Consider the following 18609-nt stretch of genomic DNA (forward strand, 5'->3'; position numbering starts at 1 on the left):
CAAAATAAAACACTAACTAATTTTCACAGCTGGAAGCATACAGAAATTAAAGTAAAAATGACAGGGCATGACCAAAGAGTCAACCTGATCCTCAACCATGGCAGGCAGCTGGGCAGGAGCCTGGTGCTGCTGCTTCACTACACCACAGCATTTGTGGCCTTCGTGGGACGCACTGTGCAGTGGATGGTGGATGCGGTGAAGTGGACCAGCCTGTTTGCACGCTACACAGTGTCAGTGTTCGACTCCATCTACAGACATCTGCACTGGGGGAAGAGGAAAGGTGTGGCTGGAGGTTCCCAACAGCTCTGCCCGAGCTCTGACATGGAACCACAGTGACTTCATGCTTAACACAACTTCAAACTGTGTTGTCTAGACAGGAAGCCAAAAGGAGGCGACAACAACGAAGACTGCAAATGAAGCTGAAGGAGAACTTCTGGAATTATGGAGTGAAAATGATGCTGGATGAAGAATGAAAACGAGGCCTTACTGGAGTCAGAAAAAGTATAGCTTTTTACTTTTTTACGCTCTTAAAACATAGTATGGTTAGTGATATATTTGTATGTATGGTTACATAATGTGTATATTCCATATTTTGTTACTATCAGGAAAAGCTTTTCCAAAATGTTGGATATTATATTTCAAGGCTATTTGTGAGACATAATGGGAAAAAACCCTGTTGCTGCCATTTATCTCTTACACCTGCTGATACATGACTGTTAATGCAAGTGTGTTGCTGGGTAATGCAAATTTAAGGTAAAATAAGAAGGAAACATAAATTTCTGTATTAAAGCACTACACTACAGGGTAGGCAGGATGTGATTTTTGTCTGAAAGCTACACGAAGAAAACTTTTATTTACCCAAATACATCGTTTTTACATCTGTGCCTGTCTGAAGCATTCAAAATATTTGCTTTTACTGTGACATCTGCTCTTTTTTGGTGGGGCAAATCTTGGATGGCTTGACTGAACCAATGAGCTAACAGTCACTTGTGGAGAAGCTGCTTCCTGTGGTTTTCCTGTGATAATCTGAAACTTCTGCTTTGCAAGTTTTACGGCCGGACAGAAACACTAACGTCCTGAATGTATTCCAGTAACCACTACATCAACATCAACGATAAAATGTTGACGTGAGAAATGGCAAAAATGAAAAGTGTGTGTCGCTTTGAAGTGACCCACAGCTGCATTTACTACATTTTATTTTTGATTTTATATTAATACGTATATTTTGATTAACAGCACATTTAAACTTTAGTTGAAGCACTGACATATATCTGTGTTATTTGTCTTTTTTATTAGTGGTAACATGATAGCAAGTTGTAATAATGTTGGAAACGTCATTGCTGCTGAGTACAATACTGCTTTCAAACCTGATTATAAGCAGTACAAACAAACGGGCCAGTTGGTGTCATACAGAAGCACTTAGGCATGATTGTAGTTTTATTTTCTTTGTTTCCTGTACTGACTCTGACACAGTTTCATTATTTCTTTCATCAACTCAAACTGTAATGTTTCAGTTACCAGCCAGGCCTTCTTGGCTTTAAACTGTGGTATCCAATAAAAATTCTCTGCCAAATAATATTTTGTAATCTTGTTTATTTACAAAGTCTAAGCAGAAGTGGGGCAGCGACTAAAGATTGTTTTATTAATGATTAATCTGCTTGTCTCTAATTTCTTCCCCAAATTTTTGTTGTATAAGATGTGATAGATTATTAAAGATATACATTTTTAATTTGTCCATCACGGTTTTCTGAGGTGACTGAAAATCCAAAGATGTTCTGTTATTTATCACAGAAAACAAAAAACATTAGCAGATATTCACATCCGTGAAGTCGAAAAGGCTCACCGTTAACAACTGATTGATCATCAGAACTGCTGCAGATTCATTTCCGGTAGTGTTACAGTAAATGGATTGAACTGTACTGAGCAAGAAGCAGCACAGAGGATGTTCAGTGAAATGTAAACATGACCACGCAAAAGAAAACAAAAAAATGTGGGATATTAATTACAAAAAGAGAAGGAACAACATGAATATAATATTCAATAAATCAGTCAAATAGTCTCATAAATATAATAAATGAGGGAGCATTTTGTTGTACTTTTACTACCTTAAATACATTTCACTGAATTTTGAATTCAGGACTTTTACATGTAATCAAGTATTTTTATGTTGTGGTATTAGTGGTATTACTACTTTGACCTAAGTGAAGGATCTGTGTACTTGTTCCACCACTCGTATGTGACACGTACAGCATATGCTGAGTAAATCCCATCGGTTCAGAAGCGCGGCTGTGATGGATTTCTGCATGTGAGCGATGCAAGCTGTACTGTGTTTGTCAGCGGTTCTCAGGGTAAACGTGAGCGGATCCTGAACAGCCAGCCTGCCCTTTTAATGTGGCGATTAAGCAGATCATCAGCATATTTGTCTGGATTGCAGCCAGAGATTAGACCCAAGGAGAAGACAGAGTGGATGCGGGCCGGCTCATCCACAGACAGCTACAAAAGGCCTCCCCCAAGCAGCTGCTACTCTCACTCTAAGTCCCATTGTTGTGTGACTGTGAAGAGGGACAACATCCGCTTCACAGTAGACCAATTGGGCCGAGAGGTTCGCTGCGAGGGGCTCCATCGATCCTCCTCAAACGCACTCGAAATGGGCAACTCGACAGGAAGCACCGTGGACGACCTGCAGGCGGTGGAGATGCACCTGTGGTACAAGAAGTTCATGACTGAGTGTCCGTCGGGTCAGCTCACCCTGCACGAGTTCAAGCAGTTCTTCGGGCTGCGAGGCCTGGACCCCGAGGCCAACGCCTACATAGAGCAGATGTTCCGCACGTTTGACATGAACAAGGTAAAAGACGCCATTTTGAAATTTAACGGGTTTAAACTTTGACTTCAAAGAGAGGATTTTTTTTAATAAAAAGGTGTCAGGATGGGATGATTTCTTCTAAATTAGCTCATATTTTGTGTTTTGACTTTGACTTTTAAAGAGAAAGAACTGAAGCAAAATCAACATATGATCATCTTATAATCAATAGGATCCATAGGATAAAAAAGGCTAAAGCTTAAATTGGAAAGTTTGGAAGCACATTTAAAGAAAGTCTGATGTGGAGGATGGAATTAACTTAACGACGCGTTTCCAATCAGAGGAATCCATTTGACAACATGCTCTTTCTTTCTTTAAGAATTCATTAGGGATTTTATTTATTTATTTTTACATTTAGGTCAGAAAATCAACGTGGATTCTGTTACTTGGAAAGTAAAAAAGCTTTAATCTTCAAATTGCTTATGTCACCCTTTAAAACTTCATGAAAGAAAATAATAATTAATCTAATTTTTTAAAATCTATTTATCAGAATTACATAACCATGAATAAAAAGCAATATGCTGCATGTTAAACGGCACCACTGCGGGAAACAGATTTGAGCTGCAGCTGGCAATTAGGTCTTTCAAATATAGCTGAAAACATAGTGAAAAAGGTTCCTCATGGTCCAAGTTGGCATCTTTAATTTGAATCCTCTGCTCAACCAATAGTCCAAAACCCAAAGATATTCAGTTCTTTGACATCTTTCATAACTTCAAGAGTTTCAAATGCTTACAAACAGCAAACACTGAACCCGAAAAAGTACTTAAAAGATTACTTTACATTGAAAATTTGGCGCCTAATCAATTCACTGATTAAAGACACTTGACAAAGATGATGCTGCTGTTTTGAGAGCTTCTCGAAACTCCAAACTCAACCAAGCTGCCCAACTCGAAAAACATCTGCATCGGCTGGCGGCCACACGCTCGCGCAGACGCACGAGTGACGCGGTGACCTCCAAGCGACAAGCCTGCAAAACACTTCGACCCTCACAGATTAATTAGGAGAGTCTGCGACGGGGTCACCACGGGATGCGTCTGTCTGGGACGCTCCACGTCTAAATTTAGTCGGCCTCCACCTCCCGCCGCCACTCCAGCTCACAAAAGGGCTGCGGTCATCTTTATGCTGTGAGATAATCTGAGAGACAACACTTTGACGCTGAGGTTGTGTTCAGACGGTCCCTGGAGATAATCCTCCATCCCGGCATGCTTCATTTCCCACAGAACCGAGCGACTCATTTATCACTTTGAATGGCTGAGAATAGTTTAATAATAAGTAGCCGCTGATGCATGATAATGTACTGATGACACCGTGTTTGTTTCTGCAGGACGGCTACATAGACTTCATGGAGTACGTGGCCGCCCTCAGCCTGGTGATGCGAGGGAAGATGGAGCACAAACTGCGCTGGTATTTCAAACTGTACGATGTGGACGGCAACGGCTGCATCGACCGCCACGAGCTGCTCAACATCATAAAGGTAGAGCACGCGACGCACATGACGCGCTGGACCTCCCAGCGAGCCGTGGTCACGGCGGGGCGACATAACTCTGTTCTGTTCCCACAGGCCATCCGTGCAATCAATGGGAACGAAAACCAGGAGACAACCGCCGAGGACTTCACCAACCGCGTGTTTGACAGGATTGATATAAATGGAGATGGTGAGTGTGTTCTGGCACTGTGTCCAGAGATTTAGGAAGAAGTCGATGGTGGGTGGACAGTGTTTAGACATTCATCAGCTCCAGTGCTGTCTGCAGTCAGGAAACACAACAGGAATAAGAAGAAGAGATACTGTGGGTGGCTGCTGGACACAAAAGGTGCCAATTCAGACAAGCCAGACATTGAAGGGGGCCTTCACTTGTTTCACAGTAGCATAAAGCCTTCAGTGGCCTCAGAGGGACCTGTGTGAGGTGACAAATTAAGTAAATGTCAGGTGGGTTTGGGGTGTGAAAATGAATAAAATGAGGGGGCCGTGGGGTCAGAAAGACGTGGGCTCAGCTGTCCGGGGGCCCAACAGCTGGAGACCACTTCAGCGGTTTCTAGCAGCAGTAGAATACATGAGATTAAAAACATAAAATTAGGTAATTTTAATACAAGATTTAAGAGTTAAAGCGAAACAGAAGCTCCAGTAGTAATTTAAATCTTATGTCTTACGGCTGTGATTTTTATTATTAGTCAGAGAGATAAATTAATTCCCACAGTGACACTGGATTACGACATGGAAATGCATTTTTTTCACTTCACTGTCCATCAGGAGTCCCACAGCGTTATGAGGTGAAGTGCAATGTTGAATCTGTGCCGTGTTCTTTTAAAACCGACTTCATTTGCAGTTTCACACGGAGGAAATGATATTTTTAAGTCTTTAAGTCCAATCTTTCCCCCTCCGGCAGGCGAGCTTTCCTTGGAGGAGTTCGTGGCCGGCGCTCGCAGTGACGAGGATTTCATGGAGGTGATGATAAAAAGTCTGGACCTCACACACATTGTGGCGATGATCCACAACAGGAGGCACAGCGTTTAGAATACGCTCGCCCCGACTACCTCATCCTCATTCACGATTTAACCCGAGAGCTTCGGCTCGTCGCCTCGGGTACAAAAGTCATTTATAGACTGAGATTTCTATTAAGATTGAATGCAGTTTAATATTACGCCAGCGTGCTGCAAACACGGACATCTCTTACGTCTAATCTCCAAGAGAATGACACACATGCACTTTAAATGCATTTGGATGACTCAGTCAACCTCTACCAATGGTCGGTTGTCCTTAATGATGCTGAGCTCTCCCAAGGCCACCCTGGCATGAGGGATGATCTCCTCAGACGGTCCACTTACCCACTGATACCTCCAGGGATAAAAGGGGGAGGTAGTGGAGTAGAGTGGCAATTACATGCACTCAAAGCTTCCCAGATCTTTTTTCTTTTCTCTTTTCTCTCTTCCTGGATCTGCATCAAATTACTCAACTCTCTGTTTACTCGTTCCTGCCTGTGGGAAACCAGGAGGAAGCGGTGACTCGGCACTGTGCTGACCCCATCCACGCTAATTCGATCACGTCAAAGGCTGTAATACAGGAGCAGGTGAAACGAGTTAACAGAGTGCAGATACGTCTCGCAAATGTTTACCTTTTTTTATCTTTTGTTTTGTTTTCTTTTTTTTACAAATTGATTCAAGTTGAAGCAAATGGCGAAATACTAGCTTGGTGTTTTCGTGTGCGGGAGTTTGATTTGCTGCCTGTTCAGCGTACATGCAGATCACCTTTGTTGTTTGCTTATTTGTACAATAAAAACTGACCATTTAAGTCTGTTGTATTATGTGTCTCCTAAATGTTCTGCTGCTGTTATCAGCTTCAGTCCTGCTATTTGGTTTCCATAAAAACGGCACACAAAACCAATGGGCTGCAGGTAGCTGAAGCCGCTTTCAGACATTTCATATCCACACCAGCACGTAGGAACAAATGAAAAAAGTCAGAGGAAACTGCAGAGGACCGAGACGCAGGCCTGCACATGTCTGCTACACAAATTCTTTCAGTTTCTCTTGCTTTGCTTTTCTTTCTATTCAGATCCTTCAAGAATTAATTCAAGAAAACAATGGGAAACATATCTTTGTTAAAGTGGAACACACATGCAAATAGTTACAGTTTTAAGGGTCCAAAAGGTTGGGAACCACTTGTAGTAGTATCATAGATGTGTGTGTACAGCCTCAAACAAGAGGCGAAAACAAAGGCCACATGACACGGAAACAAAATTCTCCCTTTGAGCAAGGTCGATGATTCACCTGCATGGTGCCAAGTTCGCTCTGTGTCAGGCTAAAATGTTATACCTGTAGCTAATCTTCTTATTTTCCATTATTTTAAGCAGCATACCGACAGTCTTAACATAGGCGTTCAACTAATTAAAACAAAAATAAAACAAAACTGCCAATATGGCATTTATTTTAAGCAAAATGCAAATATTTATCATGGAAAAGACTTTACAAGAGAAATATAAACCCGTTCTACAACCACAAGGGGGCAGTGACATAATTGGATTAATTCTCAACGATAGCCGAGCTCCTCATTTTGCCAAACGCTGCCTTACTGTCACTGTTATCTTCTGTCCTCAATCCACCGCAGGCTCACAGGAAGTCGTACAGGTACTTGACAATATCAAAATTCACCGTCCTGGAAGATAAATCACAACAAGCACATTCTCAGTAAAAAACAGAAAAGAAAAAAGTCTCGGCCATGAACACACACACACACACACACACACACACACACACCTGGAGATGGCGCAGATGAAGTCCATAGACACGGCACATTTGTACTTCGGGGTGTCGAGCTGGTCGTCATGACTGACCTGAGTCAACAGCTGTAGCGTCACCAGAGAGGAGATCTAAATGGAGAATGATGGGAGACTGAAATGACTCTCTGTTCTGCTTCTTTAAACACAGCTTTTCCACACACTTCGATGCCGAGGCACTTAATGATACGAGCCAGTTGCACAGTTATGGGTCGGGCCTAATTTCCTAAAACCATTTCACACTCTGGGCCGTAAATAGATCAGCGTTTGACCACAATCCTAAAACTCATGACCACATGAGCGGAAAACTCTTATCTGAGGCACCGTGGTCATCCAGATTGATTTAACATGAAGCAGTATCCCATTTACACCTAGAAATGGGCAAAATGTAATTTAAAATCCTCTGATTATTATAGTGTATTCTCTTTCATTTGCTTATCTGCCAAATGGGGAAGAAATTGAAATTGAATTATTTTCTGTAGTCTGTAGGAGCCGCTTTACAGACCCAGGAGACCTTGAGAGTCACAGTCACTGAGAAAGATTAGAAGTGCTGCAGGACGAGCAAAATCAAATCAAATGACTACACTTTAACTCTTGAAAATGGCGACAAAATAGAGTTTAAAAAGTTAAGGAGGTTAACTGAACTACTGTTCAGGATGTTCTGCCGACATTTGTTTCCTTGACCAGTTCAATCATCACGAATCATCCGCAGATGACAGCGTTTACAACATCAGTGCTGAATGAATCCAGGCTTTTACCAGAAAGTTGTGTCAGATGTGACAGTTTGTCCACCCACTGACAAAACATAAACACGAGCCTGTGTGGTTGTCTTTGTGCTCTGAGTCCAAAGTTCACACACGCATATGAAGTCTGTACGTCAACAAAGTCAGCAGGATTCATCCTCTGGAAACAACTGGACGGCAATGCATCCAAAAGGTTGAGGAATTTCAGTCTGGACCAATGTGGTGGACCAACAGAGCATCTGATACACCATAACCGTGGATAATAATCCCATAACTGTAATTTCCCATTTATGGGACTAATAAAGGATTATCTTATCTTATCTTATTCTATATATAATCTATAATAATATACTCATTTTATCACATGACTGTCAAACAAAGGACCATCGTCGGCACAGCTTCTGCTGCATCTGTGAAGCCTCTTGTTCTTTTCGTCAGTGCGCAGGCGATCTCAACCATCTGTGCATCACGTCGTGAATGTTCAGCGAAATGTGGCTTAAAAATAAAAATCGTGTCAAGTTCCTCACCTGAGAGAAGATGCTGGCGGTGGGGGCGACTCTGCTGTCCACCACACTGTAGAAGATGGCGAGGAGTCGGTCCAGAGGGAAGGGCTTCGGGCCCAGAAGGTGGTTACTCGTCTAGGAAAGTGACAGCGTATTCACATCACATGGAAAACTTGTGCTGAAAACTCACGAGGATCAAAGCCAGTGTTATGTTGAGATGATCACCTTTTCATTTTTCTTCAGGAAGTTTGTTTTTCTTATTTTACCGTGATGCTGTTGGGAGGAAGCGGAGGGACGTCAAACTCGTAAAATTCACACGATTCAAGAGAACTTAATTTGCATGGATCACAAAATCATCAGCACACGACAGCCTCTACCCTCACAGTCTTAATCAGGACAAAGAAAAAAGTAATCAATCAATCAGAAGATTTCCAGGACGTAAAATCTTGTAGGATAGAAGTCCTCTACCTTTAGGAAGAAGCGTTTGTCTGTGCGAGCAGGATTGTAGGACGCCAAGTAGGCAGCAATCAACAGGAACTTGGAGTAATATGGTAGTTCAACGTGAGTGTGAGCCGATAAACCTTACGGCACAAAAATGCAACAAGTCAGACGTAATAAACTGAAACCATCCTCACAGACTTTCACAGAGTATGTCATTAACTGTTCAGAGCAACCCAAGATTCGCTGAGAAGACTGTGATTTACATTCGGTGAGATTCACTGAAAAATTTATCACAATTTCAGCATGAACCCACAGCGTCGCCGCACCCGATCGCCGGCTTTACAGTTTAACATCTGCTCTGCAATCGTATTACGTCACTGTGTCTGCGTGTGTGCTGCTACCTCTCAAGGCTCCACACTCCTCCTCCATTTGCTGCATCTGCTCCCACTGAAGGCTGAAGACGGACACGGAAAAGCAAACAAAAATGAGAGGAAAGAAAACCCAACAGCAGACAAGCAGGATTAATGGGATGGGTCATTAGATCAAACAGTGACATGATTCCTGAGCAGACTGATGCAGAGCGCACAGCACCTGGACACTTCTCGCAGGTAAACAGTCTGCATGGCCTTTTTCAAATGAGGCTCAATGTTCCTCCACAGCTTGTGTGTGTCCGTCTCTTTCACTGGAGACACAAAATCGAGAAACGCTTTTTTAAAAAAAACAAAAAATAGCCAAAGTTGTACTGCAGCAAGTCGTACTGTCCAAGTTTGTTTGTAAAGAGAAGGAACGTAAACAGGAAGACAAAGAAAAACAGCATGAAAACTACAAAAAAAATCTGAAGAAAAGAATTAAAGCTCCACATGTCAGTTATTAACATAAACAACATTAACGGGCCAAACTAAGATGGTTCCTGTCATTTTACGTGCCACACTCCAAATGACGTCTCTGAACATGATGAGCTTTGTAAGAATATATGCTATGACTGCGAGAGATGAGTACCTAATAAAGTGGCCACTGAGTTAAATGAAAGCATAATGCGGCCCATTCGTTTACATTTAGTCTGTCTGTCATGTGTGTTCTAGACATGAAGATAATTTAATAATCAAACTTATTCTGCTTCCTCCAAGGGGCCAAAAATCAATTAATTCAGCTTTGAACAAAACAACAGAGAAAAGTTCAAATGGCTGAAGGGCATCTCGACATGAGAGGAAGACCTCTCTTCAACTGAACACAAGGAAAAGGGGGGAAACAAAGCGTTTTTAAATATTGATCAGCAGACAGATGAATGGATACACATCTTTATACTTTACCTTTCCCTTCTGCAAGCGGCTCGCAGAACTTTGAAAAGTTGAGGGCGGCCTAGTTGAAAAGAGAAAAATGAGAAATCGATTACAGAAGACTGAGAAAAAATCAAAACAATGAAAAACCTTCACTGGAAATGTCATACGAGCTTAGTCTATTACAAGCTACTGAGGCGTTTGACCCCGAGCGACCTATGCGATGCGCTAAGTTGTCCAAATTTTCTTTCTAGATCAGGAATGAGTCCACACGTCTCCATTGATTGTTCCATCATATGAGGTTTATCCAAAAAATGTGTGTCCATTCATCCTCCCAGCATCCTCACACCTGTGTCTTAGCAGTCAAATACCGTTTGTCCTTTCGGGGTCACACAACACCTGACGGCCCCAGATTTCCCATGACCTTTATACCGTTCCATGGCCTGAATGACCACAGCGCCCCCTATGGTACCCACAACAAACACAGATTCACCCTGCTTCCCCATAACATTGCATTTGGCTCCTACAGAAAAAGTGTGTGTGTGTGTGTGTGTGTGTGTGTGTGTGTGTGTGTGCGTGTCTGACCAGGTGACGCAGCTCCCTGAGGTCCCGACAGACGGAGTAAAAGACTCCCAGCAGGATGTTGATGTAGGAGGAGTAAAAGTCTGCCGAATATGAAGGATGTCTGTCCTGGGACAAAATCTGCTGCAGCTCGCCTACAAATAGCCGAGCGGACAGAAGGACACATTGTGAAAACTGCTGTCACTATCATCAGGCGCGTGTTATAAAAAGTAATCTGTCTCCAAAACCAGCTACATCTTCACACATATCAAGTACACTGATTCACTCCCTGTAAAGTGCTGAATTAATACAGTGGTGTTGTGTAATGTAATATTCCTCCACAGTTGCTGCCTGAAGCGTGAGAACAAAATCACAGGTACAAACCTCACATCTCACACCGCATCCGCCAAGTGAGTGTGATCATTATGCATGCAGTGTGATGGGAGTTATTCATGACACTGTGAGTGTGCGAGTGTGTGTGTGAACGATTATACCTTTGCTGTAGTCGGGGAAATGGAGCAGAAGGGGCTCGAAACAGCCGGTGTTTGGTCTGAACTTGTCCCAGACGATTTCACTGAGCAGGATGACGGTAACGTTGTCCTCGACCTGAACAGGACGCACGTGTACAAACGTGTTACGAAACAGCGGCTTTGCACAAGTGGACTCAACACGTGTGCTCACGGGTCAGTGAGACATAATTACAGATACTTTCATCCTGAATTTATGTGTTTTACATTTTTATATCTGAACAGACAAAAGTATTGGGACCCCTGACATCACACCAACAGGGACTGTAATGTCATCTCATTCTAAACACAGACAGCTTTGCAGCTCTAACAGCTTCCACTCTTCTGTGGAGGCTTTCCACAACATGTTGGAGTGTTTCTGTGGGAATTTGTGCCCATTCATGCAGCAGAGCATTTGTGAGGTCACACACTGATGTTGGACCAAAAGGCACAATCTCCGTTCCAGTTCATCCCAAAGGTGTTGGATGGGGTTGAGGTCAGGGCTCTGTGTGGGCCAGTCAAGTTCTTCCACACCAAACTCATCCAACCATGTCTTTATGGAGCTTTGCTTTGTGCACTGGGGCACAGTCATGCTGGAATAGAAAAGGGCCTTCAACAAACTGTTGCCACAAAGTTGGAAGCATAGCATTGTCCAAAATGTCTTGGTGTGTTGAAGCATTAAGATTTCCCTTCACTGGAAGCCAGGGGGCGAGCCCAAACCCCGAGAAACAGCCCCATGAAGAGGAGTGTCTTTAATGTATATTTAATTCTGTGATGAATCCCTGTGGGTTCAATCCAGTGAGCTAAAAGATCTTAAATTTTTGGGAGAACGTGAGCGCCGGTTTCAGCCTTTCTGCCACTATAATAAAATATAATATATAACCCCAGACAGTAAAACCATCATGTTAACCTTTGTACAGAGAGACCATAATAATAATATTGCTGACACACATTAGAGACACAGCAACCCTTCACACACATGTCAATCTGCATCCTAATTATCACCTCAAAGTCCTGTGTGGCACCACTGAAGCGGCATGACATCGAGCAGGCGGATTCCTCTCAACACTCAAAATCCACCACAAAGCAATTAGCTTTCACCGTAATAAAACACAAACAATCTCATAAGTCTGTCCACTTTGACGCCTTTAATTAAAATGCCGTGAGCAGCTGCCGTCTTTCCTTCCTAACTGATATGAAAGAGATTCACACAAGCGGCTCAAGGTCATTCATTACAAAAGCAGCTCTTCAGTCCCTCTTCATCATCCACACAGTACAACAACAACAACAAAGTGTCTCACTTGATGGATAACACAAAGCGCCTGCTGCACTTTCTCACCAATTCCTGAAGACGCAGGAGAGCAGGGAGCAGATTGGCATCCGCGTCTCTCAGAAGCTCAGCTTTTTCCATTACCTGAAAAACATACACGTGCATCTGGGTTTAATTTGTAACTTCCATATTCGATATACTACGTTGTGAATGGCTGTTTTATCATGGCACATTACTGCTATATATCGCTGCAAGCTCACTTTGACAAAAAAATAAAAAAAGATAAGCCAAAGCAGTAGATTAAACCTGCCGTGTGCTGGGTGGAAATCACACTTATTTTCTTCAGGCTAATGCATCTGGAGCTTTGCTGAGCATCTATTTGCATATGTTATCACTACTAATCACATTATCATACGTTTAAGTGACGAATCAAAAGAATAAATAATTCGACATGGCGTGGATTACATTTTGCTGTGCCAACTGAGGAGTTATTTTCTGTTTGTGGTGTAAAGTGCACCGCACTCACAATGTATCGCGTCTGCTTGGCGGGAGACCGGGAGCACTGCTGTCTGTAGATGCGTACAAAGTCAGACAGGGAGGGACTGCGGGGGAGCAGCGAGGCAGCATCGCAGCCAAAGAAGGACAGCAGCACTTGTTCAAACAGCAACGCAACAGAAACACATTCGACGCAGCTGACTGTGGCGTGAGGCAGCTGCAGAGGAGGAGGAATGATGAACAACAATCAGTCTGATGTCTGTGGAGTTAATTCACATCTTCATACCGAGCTGATTCTCTGCTTCTGTCGCACACTCAACGTTGCAGTCTGTCCTTAATGAAACTGTGACACGGTCTTAAGATTTGCACCCGTCACAGTTCTCCTCTGCTGTCATTTGTTGTCACATGATAATTAGCAATGGGCTGTTAATGGTGGAGCATGGAAATCTGTCACTCTTTGAACTCACAAGTCATATAAACACACTCCTCCTTCTCTTCAGTTCTTCATCACTCTAATTCATGGACACCCATTGCCAGGGTGACGATGCTAACAACTCGGCTAATTGACCAGAAGAGAAAAATGGCCAAATTCAGAACATCTGCTTAACTAATAGCAGTAAAGGTTAAAAAAAAATAGCAAAAAATTAATTTGCATCTATTTCAACAATCAAGTTATCATCTCAGCTTTTTGAGGGGCTTTTTTTGTATTACGTTTTAAACAGTAAAAGATTAATCTAGAAATCAGAAAACAATCTGCAACCCTTAAATGCGGCTTTCGTTAATTCATTGTTTAGGAGCTTTATTGTCCACATTTAAGCTTAGCCACACAGATTTAAAAATACTGCATGACGAGTGACGACAGAAGACAGTCAGTGAGGACAAACAGCAGGAACGCAGCATCAACAAATAATGTGATTTAAAAATTAAAAAGGGAGAACAGCTGGATGTTTGTGAAATCATTAAGAACTTATGCAGGCAGCACACTAATTATATGTAGGGAGAAAGACTTGCTGCACACATTTTTGGTGATTATTACTTCTCTACAGCGTCTCCTTCAAGGTAAAACCTCAAAGTGCAGGAAGGATCAATTACAATATAGAAAGCTTTTCTCATTATATTAAATTCATACAAAAAGTGAAATAGTGCAGAAAGATATTTAAGTATTTATTTAAATCAGATGCCTTGCGATTCAATCCATAAATGTTAAATCAAGAATGGAAAAATAAGCCCACGTACACAAAGCTCTGTGTGCTCCGAGAAATTAGTTTTCTCTGAAATGCGGTATAATTTACAGAAGGAATCAATCCTGGGCAAGCAATCCTGAGCTTTTTGCACTTTCAACAAAATGTAATATTTCCAAGGACGAAGCTCTCTTTCAGCAGGCTGATGAAGGAGGTGCAGTATGATTAAAGTGTCAGCATCTGTTCAGGGTTTATATAAGCTTCAAGTAGTCAGAGTGTCAAACTCCTGACACTGAAACAAACCACAATAACAGTATGTGGTACAACAAACTCGTGTGGTCTGTCTGCGATGTGGGGAAAGTTATCAGTGCAGAAAGGCAAAGAATTATTTCTCATTTTGACAAGAAATCTGGACCAGGAGGTACCTGAACTCACAGAAAATGTCCCTCTCACCTCAAGCTCCTTCAGCAAAACTTGCATCACGTGACTCTTCCCTGAAGCCCGGTGACCATAGATGAAAATTGAGGGGTAGCTGCACTGCTGTGGCTGTAAAACAATTAGCTTTGTCAACTGTGACATGTCATTATCATCAATAACAATCACAGGTTCTCCCTCCATCATCAACACCATGTTGCTAACTAACCCGGCTTTTATCATCAAATTAAATCCGCTAGTTGACTGTTCAGCTAATCAGCACTGACTGAAGACATTCTTAGGAGTTTAATGGTAGGTTTCCTTGACAAATCGATTAGTTGATTTAATGAAATTGGACTGTACCCGACACCAGGCTACATACCTGACCCATGAGTGACAATAGCATGCCCGCCTGGACCTCTCTGCAGGGCAGCTGCTCTGCGACCCGCCGCAGCCTCACCTCCTCATACCCCGCAGGCTCTAACAGCGCTGACATCTTCGTGACCACCGACCACAACACCGTGTCTGTAACACTGTGAACACCATGCAGCCACAGACAGGCAGGTTAACGTTAGCTTGACGTTCAGTTACAGCGCATTCACGAGACCAAAGAGGCGACGACCTCCGGAATTCAAGCAAAATGCGACCAAAAAGATGATTACAGTTGAAAATTATTTACTGTGAAAACAACAGGACGCTGTGGGAATACTCACAGCTGGAGATAAAATGTGTTTCAAACTTAAAATGCGGTGAAAATGTGAGCTAAAGTTGGAAAAACAAACACACAAGTGGAGGTACTCACAGGAGTTTCGCGCGCGCCTTCGGATTACGTCAAATGACGCCTATCAATTAACAGCCAATCACAAATCGCATGTGGAATCATGGGTAATGGAGTTTTGGACTCAAAATCCTCCATTATTCTTAAATAAAAGGGAATCATCAATCAAACGCAAAACATCGTTACGCTGTCGATTAGATTTGGATTGTTTCTTTCCATTTGAGATGGCAAATGTTACCATAGCATTAAATTTTATGTATATTTTAAAATATATTTATTTTAGGACTACATTTTAAGGTAATTTTCAAGTTATAGTAGATATATTTCATTTCCATAACAACCAGGAAGGATATGTCTTGTTTTAGTCTAGATTTTCGGCACAGAAAGCTGGAGAAAACAAGTCTTACATATGAAAAACAAAAATGTTTCCACAATCTGTAAATGTAACTATAGTTTTATAATAATTTCACTGAAAACAAAAGCCATAGGCCTACTGTCAATTTAACTAGCATTACAAACACTTTAATTATTGCTGAATAGCATGTGCATGTGTGTGCATTATTTAATTCTAGGTTTCCTTGTCCATATGTCGCTCATACAGGGTAGTTTTGTATCATATTGGCATCAAACTGAGGACTATAGTCTTAGCTGTTGTTGTTTTGTCATATTACTGCGTCTGTTTAAGATTTCGCGCTTTACTGGAACAATACGTCAGACTGGGATTAAGGGATGTGGGTTGGCCCTGTAATATCCAAGGCTATCCTCCAACTCTGTTTCAATAGGATCTCAGCTGCGGTTGTTGTCTGTCGGCGTCGAGCACGGACGGACCATTTCAGCGAGATCTCGCACAGTGAATTACAGATCCGGAACCCGTTTGTCGGAATAACAGCCTCCGGTTTTGGACACGGCTCAGGTGGGGACATTTTTAAATGAACATAAGGACAGATGTAGCATACATCGACGCGCTTCTGATTAGAGGATGGATTCCTGAAGCTTGTGTGCTTTTCTTCCGGGAGCGCACGGATCGTTTTGGCACAGTGATGAATAAAAATCAGAAGAAGAAAGCAAAACCCGACCTTGCCATGGATGCGAGAGCGCAGTGATGCTGTGGGAACAACTGTGACTGCAGAAAGAAAGTCCGACAAAATTAAACGTAAAATTTAAGCCAGAGGCTGTAACACAGAGAGAAAACCCGAGCGACGACGCTTAAGTTCCTCGGCACACTGTGATTGTGGCTTTTCCCGATCAGATGCGGCAGATGTTAGTTTGCTGAGGACAGGTCCGTCGATCCTGAGCAGACCCTTCCTCTCTCACACCAGACCGGAGGATGGTCCCCGGGGCCCCCAGCACGACCACCACCATGCTCCCCGCCTCCGAGGCTGCCAAAATCTACCAGACCAACTACGTGCGCAACTCCCGCGCCATCGGCGTCCTGTGGGCCATCTTCACCATCCTCTTCGCCATCGTCAACGTGGTGTGCTTCATCCAGCCGTACTGGATCGGAGACGGCGTGGACACCCCGCAGGCGGGCTACTTCGGTCTGTTCCACTACTGCATTGGGAATGGACTGTCCCGGGACTTGACCTGCCAGGGCAGCTTCACCGAGTTCAGCGCCATCCCGTCCAGCGCGTTCAAGGCCGCCTCCTTCTTCATCGGCATGTCCATGGTGCTGGTCCTCACCTGCATCGGCTGCTTCGCGCTCTTCTTCTTCTGCAGCACCGGCACCGTGTATAAGATCTGTGGCTGGATGCAGCTGGCAGCAGGTAGGACTCTCTGCTCTGACTACAGGTGGGACCACATGAAATAGTTCAGTGGTCGTCAAAGTGCCAGTGAGTTGAAATGTCTCCACCTCTGGTTGTTGACGCTTTGCAGATAAAAATCCAGATGTTCTCCCGCTTTTTCAGGCCGTTGATACTCATTCGAGCCGAGTATGTACACTTCACTTCACGCCCCCAAAATTAACAAGTTTAGTCAGAAAACAACCTGAATGGGATGAAATGTACAGCTTTTTCTCCTGTCCTTTTCAAACTCGTATACTCCTTTGAGATAACTCTGAGTTTAATTCCACAGACACATAATTTATTTAAAAAAAACCTCTTTTAACCTCATCTTCTCAACCAGATTGTAAAAAAAAATCAATAATGATTAGAATGAAAACAAACGAGCAGCAGAGCTTCTCCCTAAAAAAAATCCAGACGTTCACCTGCTTTTACGGGTCAATGGTTTGACCTCAGATCCCCATCATAGTAGATTTTATCAAGTGAAACACCACAGTAAAGCATTTCTGTTACCAAAGCCTGATAAAACATTATGTAACTGTCTGAAGTGTAGGAGGAGTGAAACAGCCTTGGGGGGCCTCAGACTGAAAACAGTGAAAAACACACAATGTGCTGATGCCTGAAGAGTTTTAAACAATGAAAAGACACAAGCATTTCTTCTTTACAGTTTCATCTTCTGCTGCGGATGTTTTACTGATATCTGCAGGTCATAACTGGATTTAGAGGACAGCATGGAGACATTCATCAGAAGCAGGCAGTGAGCCGCGATTGTCTTCATCAATATGAAGAAAAATATGAGCAGGAATGTTCAAATATGGATTATTTTTCTCCCCAAAGCTTTAATATTCATAGTTTCAATCCTTTCAGTGCAGCCTATTCCAAATAACATCCAGAATTTTGTGACATAGCAGTAGTAAACCCAACGCGGGCAGTATAAACACTAAAATGGAGGTAAGTCTTCGTTGCTTTTTGTGGTTTTGATTACATTTCACTCGAAGCACAAACTGGAAACATGCAAAACATTGTCTCATTACTAATGAGAAGACAGAGGGTGTCTCTTTGACACCTTCAAACCTGCAAATGCACATTAGATAAAAAGAAAAACACAAAGGAGAAAAGGAAAATCAGGGACTTGTAGTGTTTGCTTTTTTTCTGCCTTTAATTATTTTTTGTCAAACTTCCAGGCTCCCCTCTGAAGCAGACAGAGAATTTCTGCATGAGCGGAGATCTTGATTCCCCTCCAAAGTTATCTTTTCAAATAACTGGTGCGGCTCAGCTTTATGTTTCTGCCAACTATTCCGGTACACAAGGGAAAATAACAGTAAATGTCAGCATTAGCGGCTTCTCTTTATTTCAGTATTATAGAAATACAGCACGTTACACGTCTCCCCCCGACTCAACCATCGCACAAGATTTATACGTTTTTTAAAGAAAATGTGTTCATGTGTTTAATTGGATCTCTTTTAGCTCCAGTCTACAGTATTAAGATCACACACACTTCATACAGACACACACACACACACACACACCCTGC

The 18609-nt window shown here is 42.6% G+C and overlaps 3 protein-coding genes across 3 annotated transcripts in view; 2 read left to right on the forward strand and 1 right to left on the reverse strand.

Annotated features, from left to right (window-relative positions):
- Positions 1-2243: 2243 nt before the first annotated feature.
- guca1a (guanylate cyclase activator 1A) lies at positions 2244-6146 on the forward strand. The gene is made up of 5 exons (XM_046379370.1): positions 2244-2605; positions 2638-2845; positions 4185-4334; positions 4422-4515; positions 5245-6146. Exons 2-5 carry the CDS (start codon positions 2648-2650, stop codon positions 5370-5372), a joined length of 570 nt encoding a protein of 189 aa, XP_046235326.1. The 5' UTR covers positions 2244-2605; positions 2638-2647; the 3' UTR covers positions 5373-6146.
- A 605-nt stretch (positions 6147-6751) lies between these two features.
- Positions 6752-15407, reverse strand: orc5 (origin recognition complex, subunit 5). The gene is made up of 15 exons (XM_046379526.1): positions 15322-15407; positions 14902-15052; positions 14559-14651; positions 12956-13141; positions 12499-12573; positions 11148-11259; positions 10678-10808; positions 10126-10174; positions 9407-9497; positions 9217-9269; positions 8843-8955; positions 8600-8647; positions 8399-8509; positions 7109-7221; positions 6752-7007 (listed from the first exon to the last, which is right to left on the reverse strand). Exons 2-15 carry the CDS (start codon positions 15013-15015, stop codon positions 6962-6964), a joined length of 1335 nt encoding a protein of 444 aa, XP_046235482.1. The 5' UTR covers positions 15016-15052; positions 15322-15407; the 3' UTR covers positions 6752-6961.
- A 674-nt stretch (positions 15408-16081) lies between these two features.
- lhfpl3 (LHFPL tetraspan subfamily member 3) overlaps positions 16082-18609 on the forward strand; it is a 35547-nt gene continuing 33019 nt past the window's right edge. The window contains exon 1 of the mRNA XM_046378954.1: positions 16082-17060. Coding sequence (XP_046234910.1) covers positions 16625-17060 — 436 coding nt within the window. The 5' untranslated portion in view covers positions 16082-16624. The remainder of the gene's footprint in view (positions 17061-18609) is intronic.

Source organism: Scatophagus argus, chromosome 22 (assembly GCF_020382885.2).
Source record: "Scatophagus argus isolate fScaArg1 chromosome 22, fScaArg1.pri, whole genome shotgun sequence".
Classification (NCBI taxonomy): Eukaryota; Metazoa; Chordata; class Actinopteri; family Scatophagidae; genus Scatophagus; species Scatophagus argus.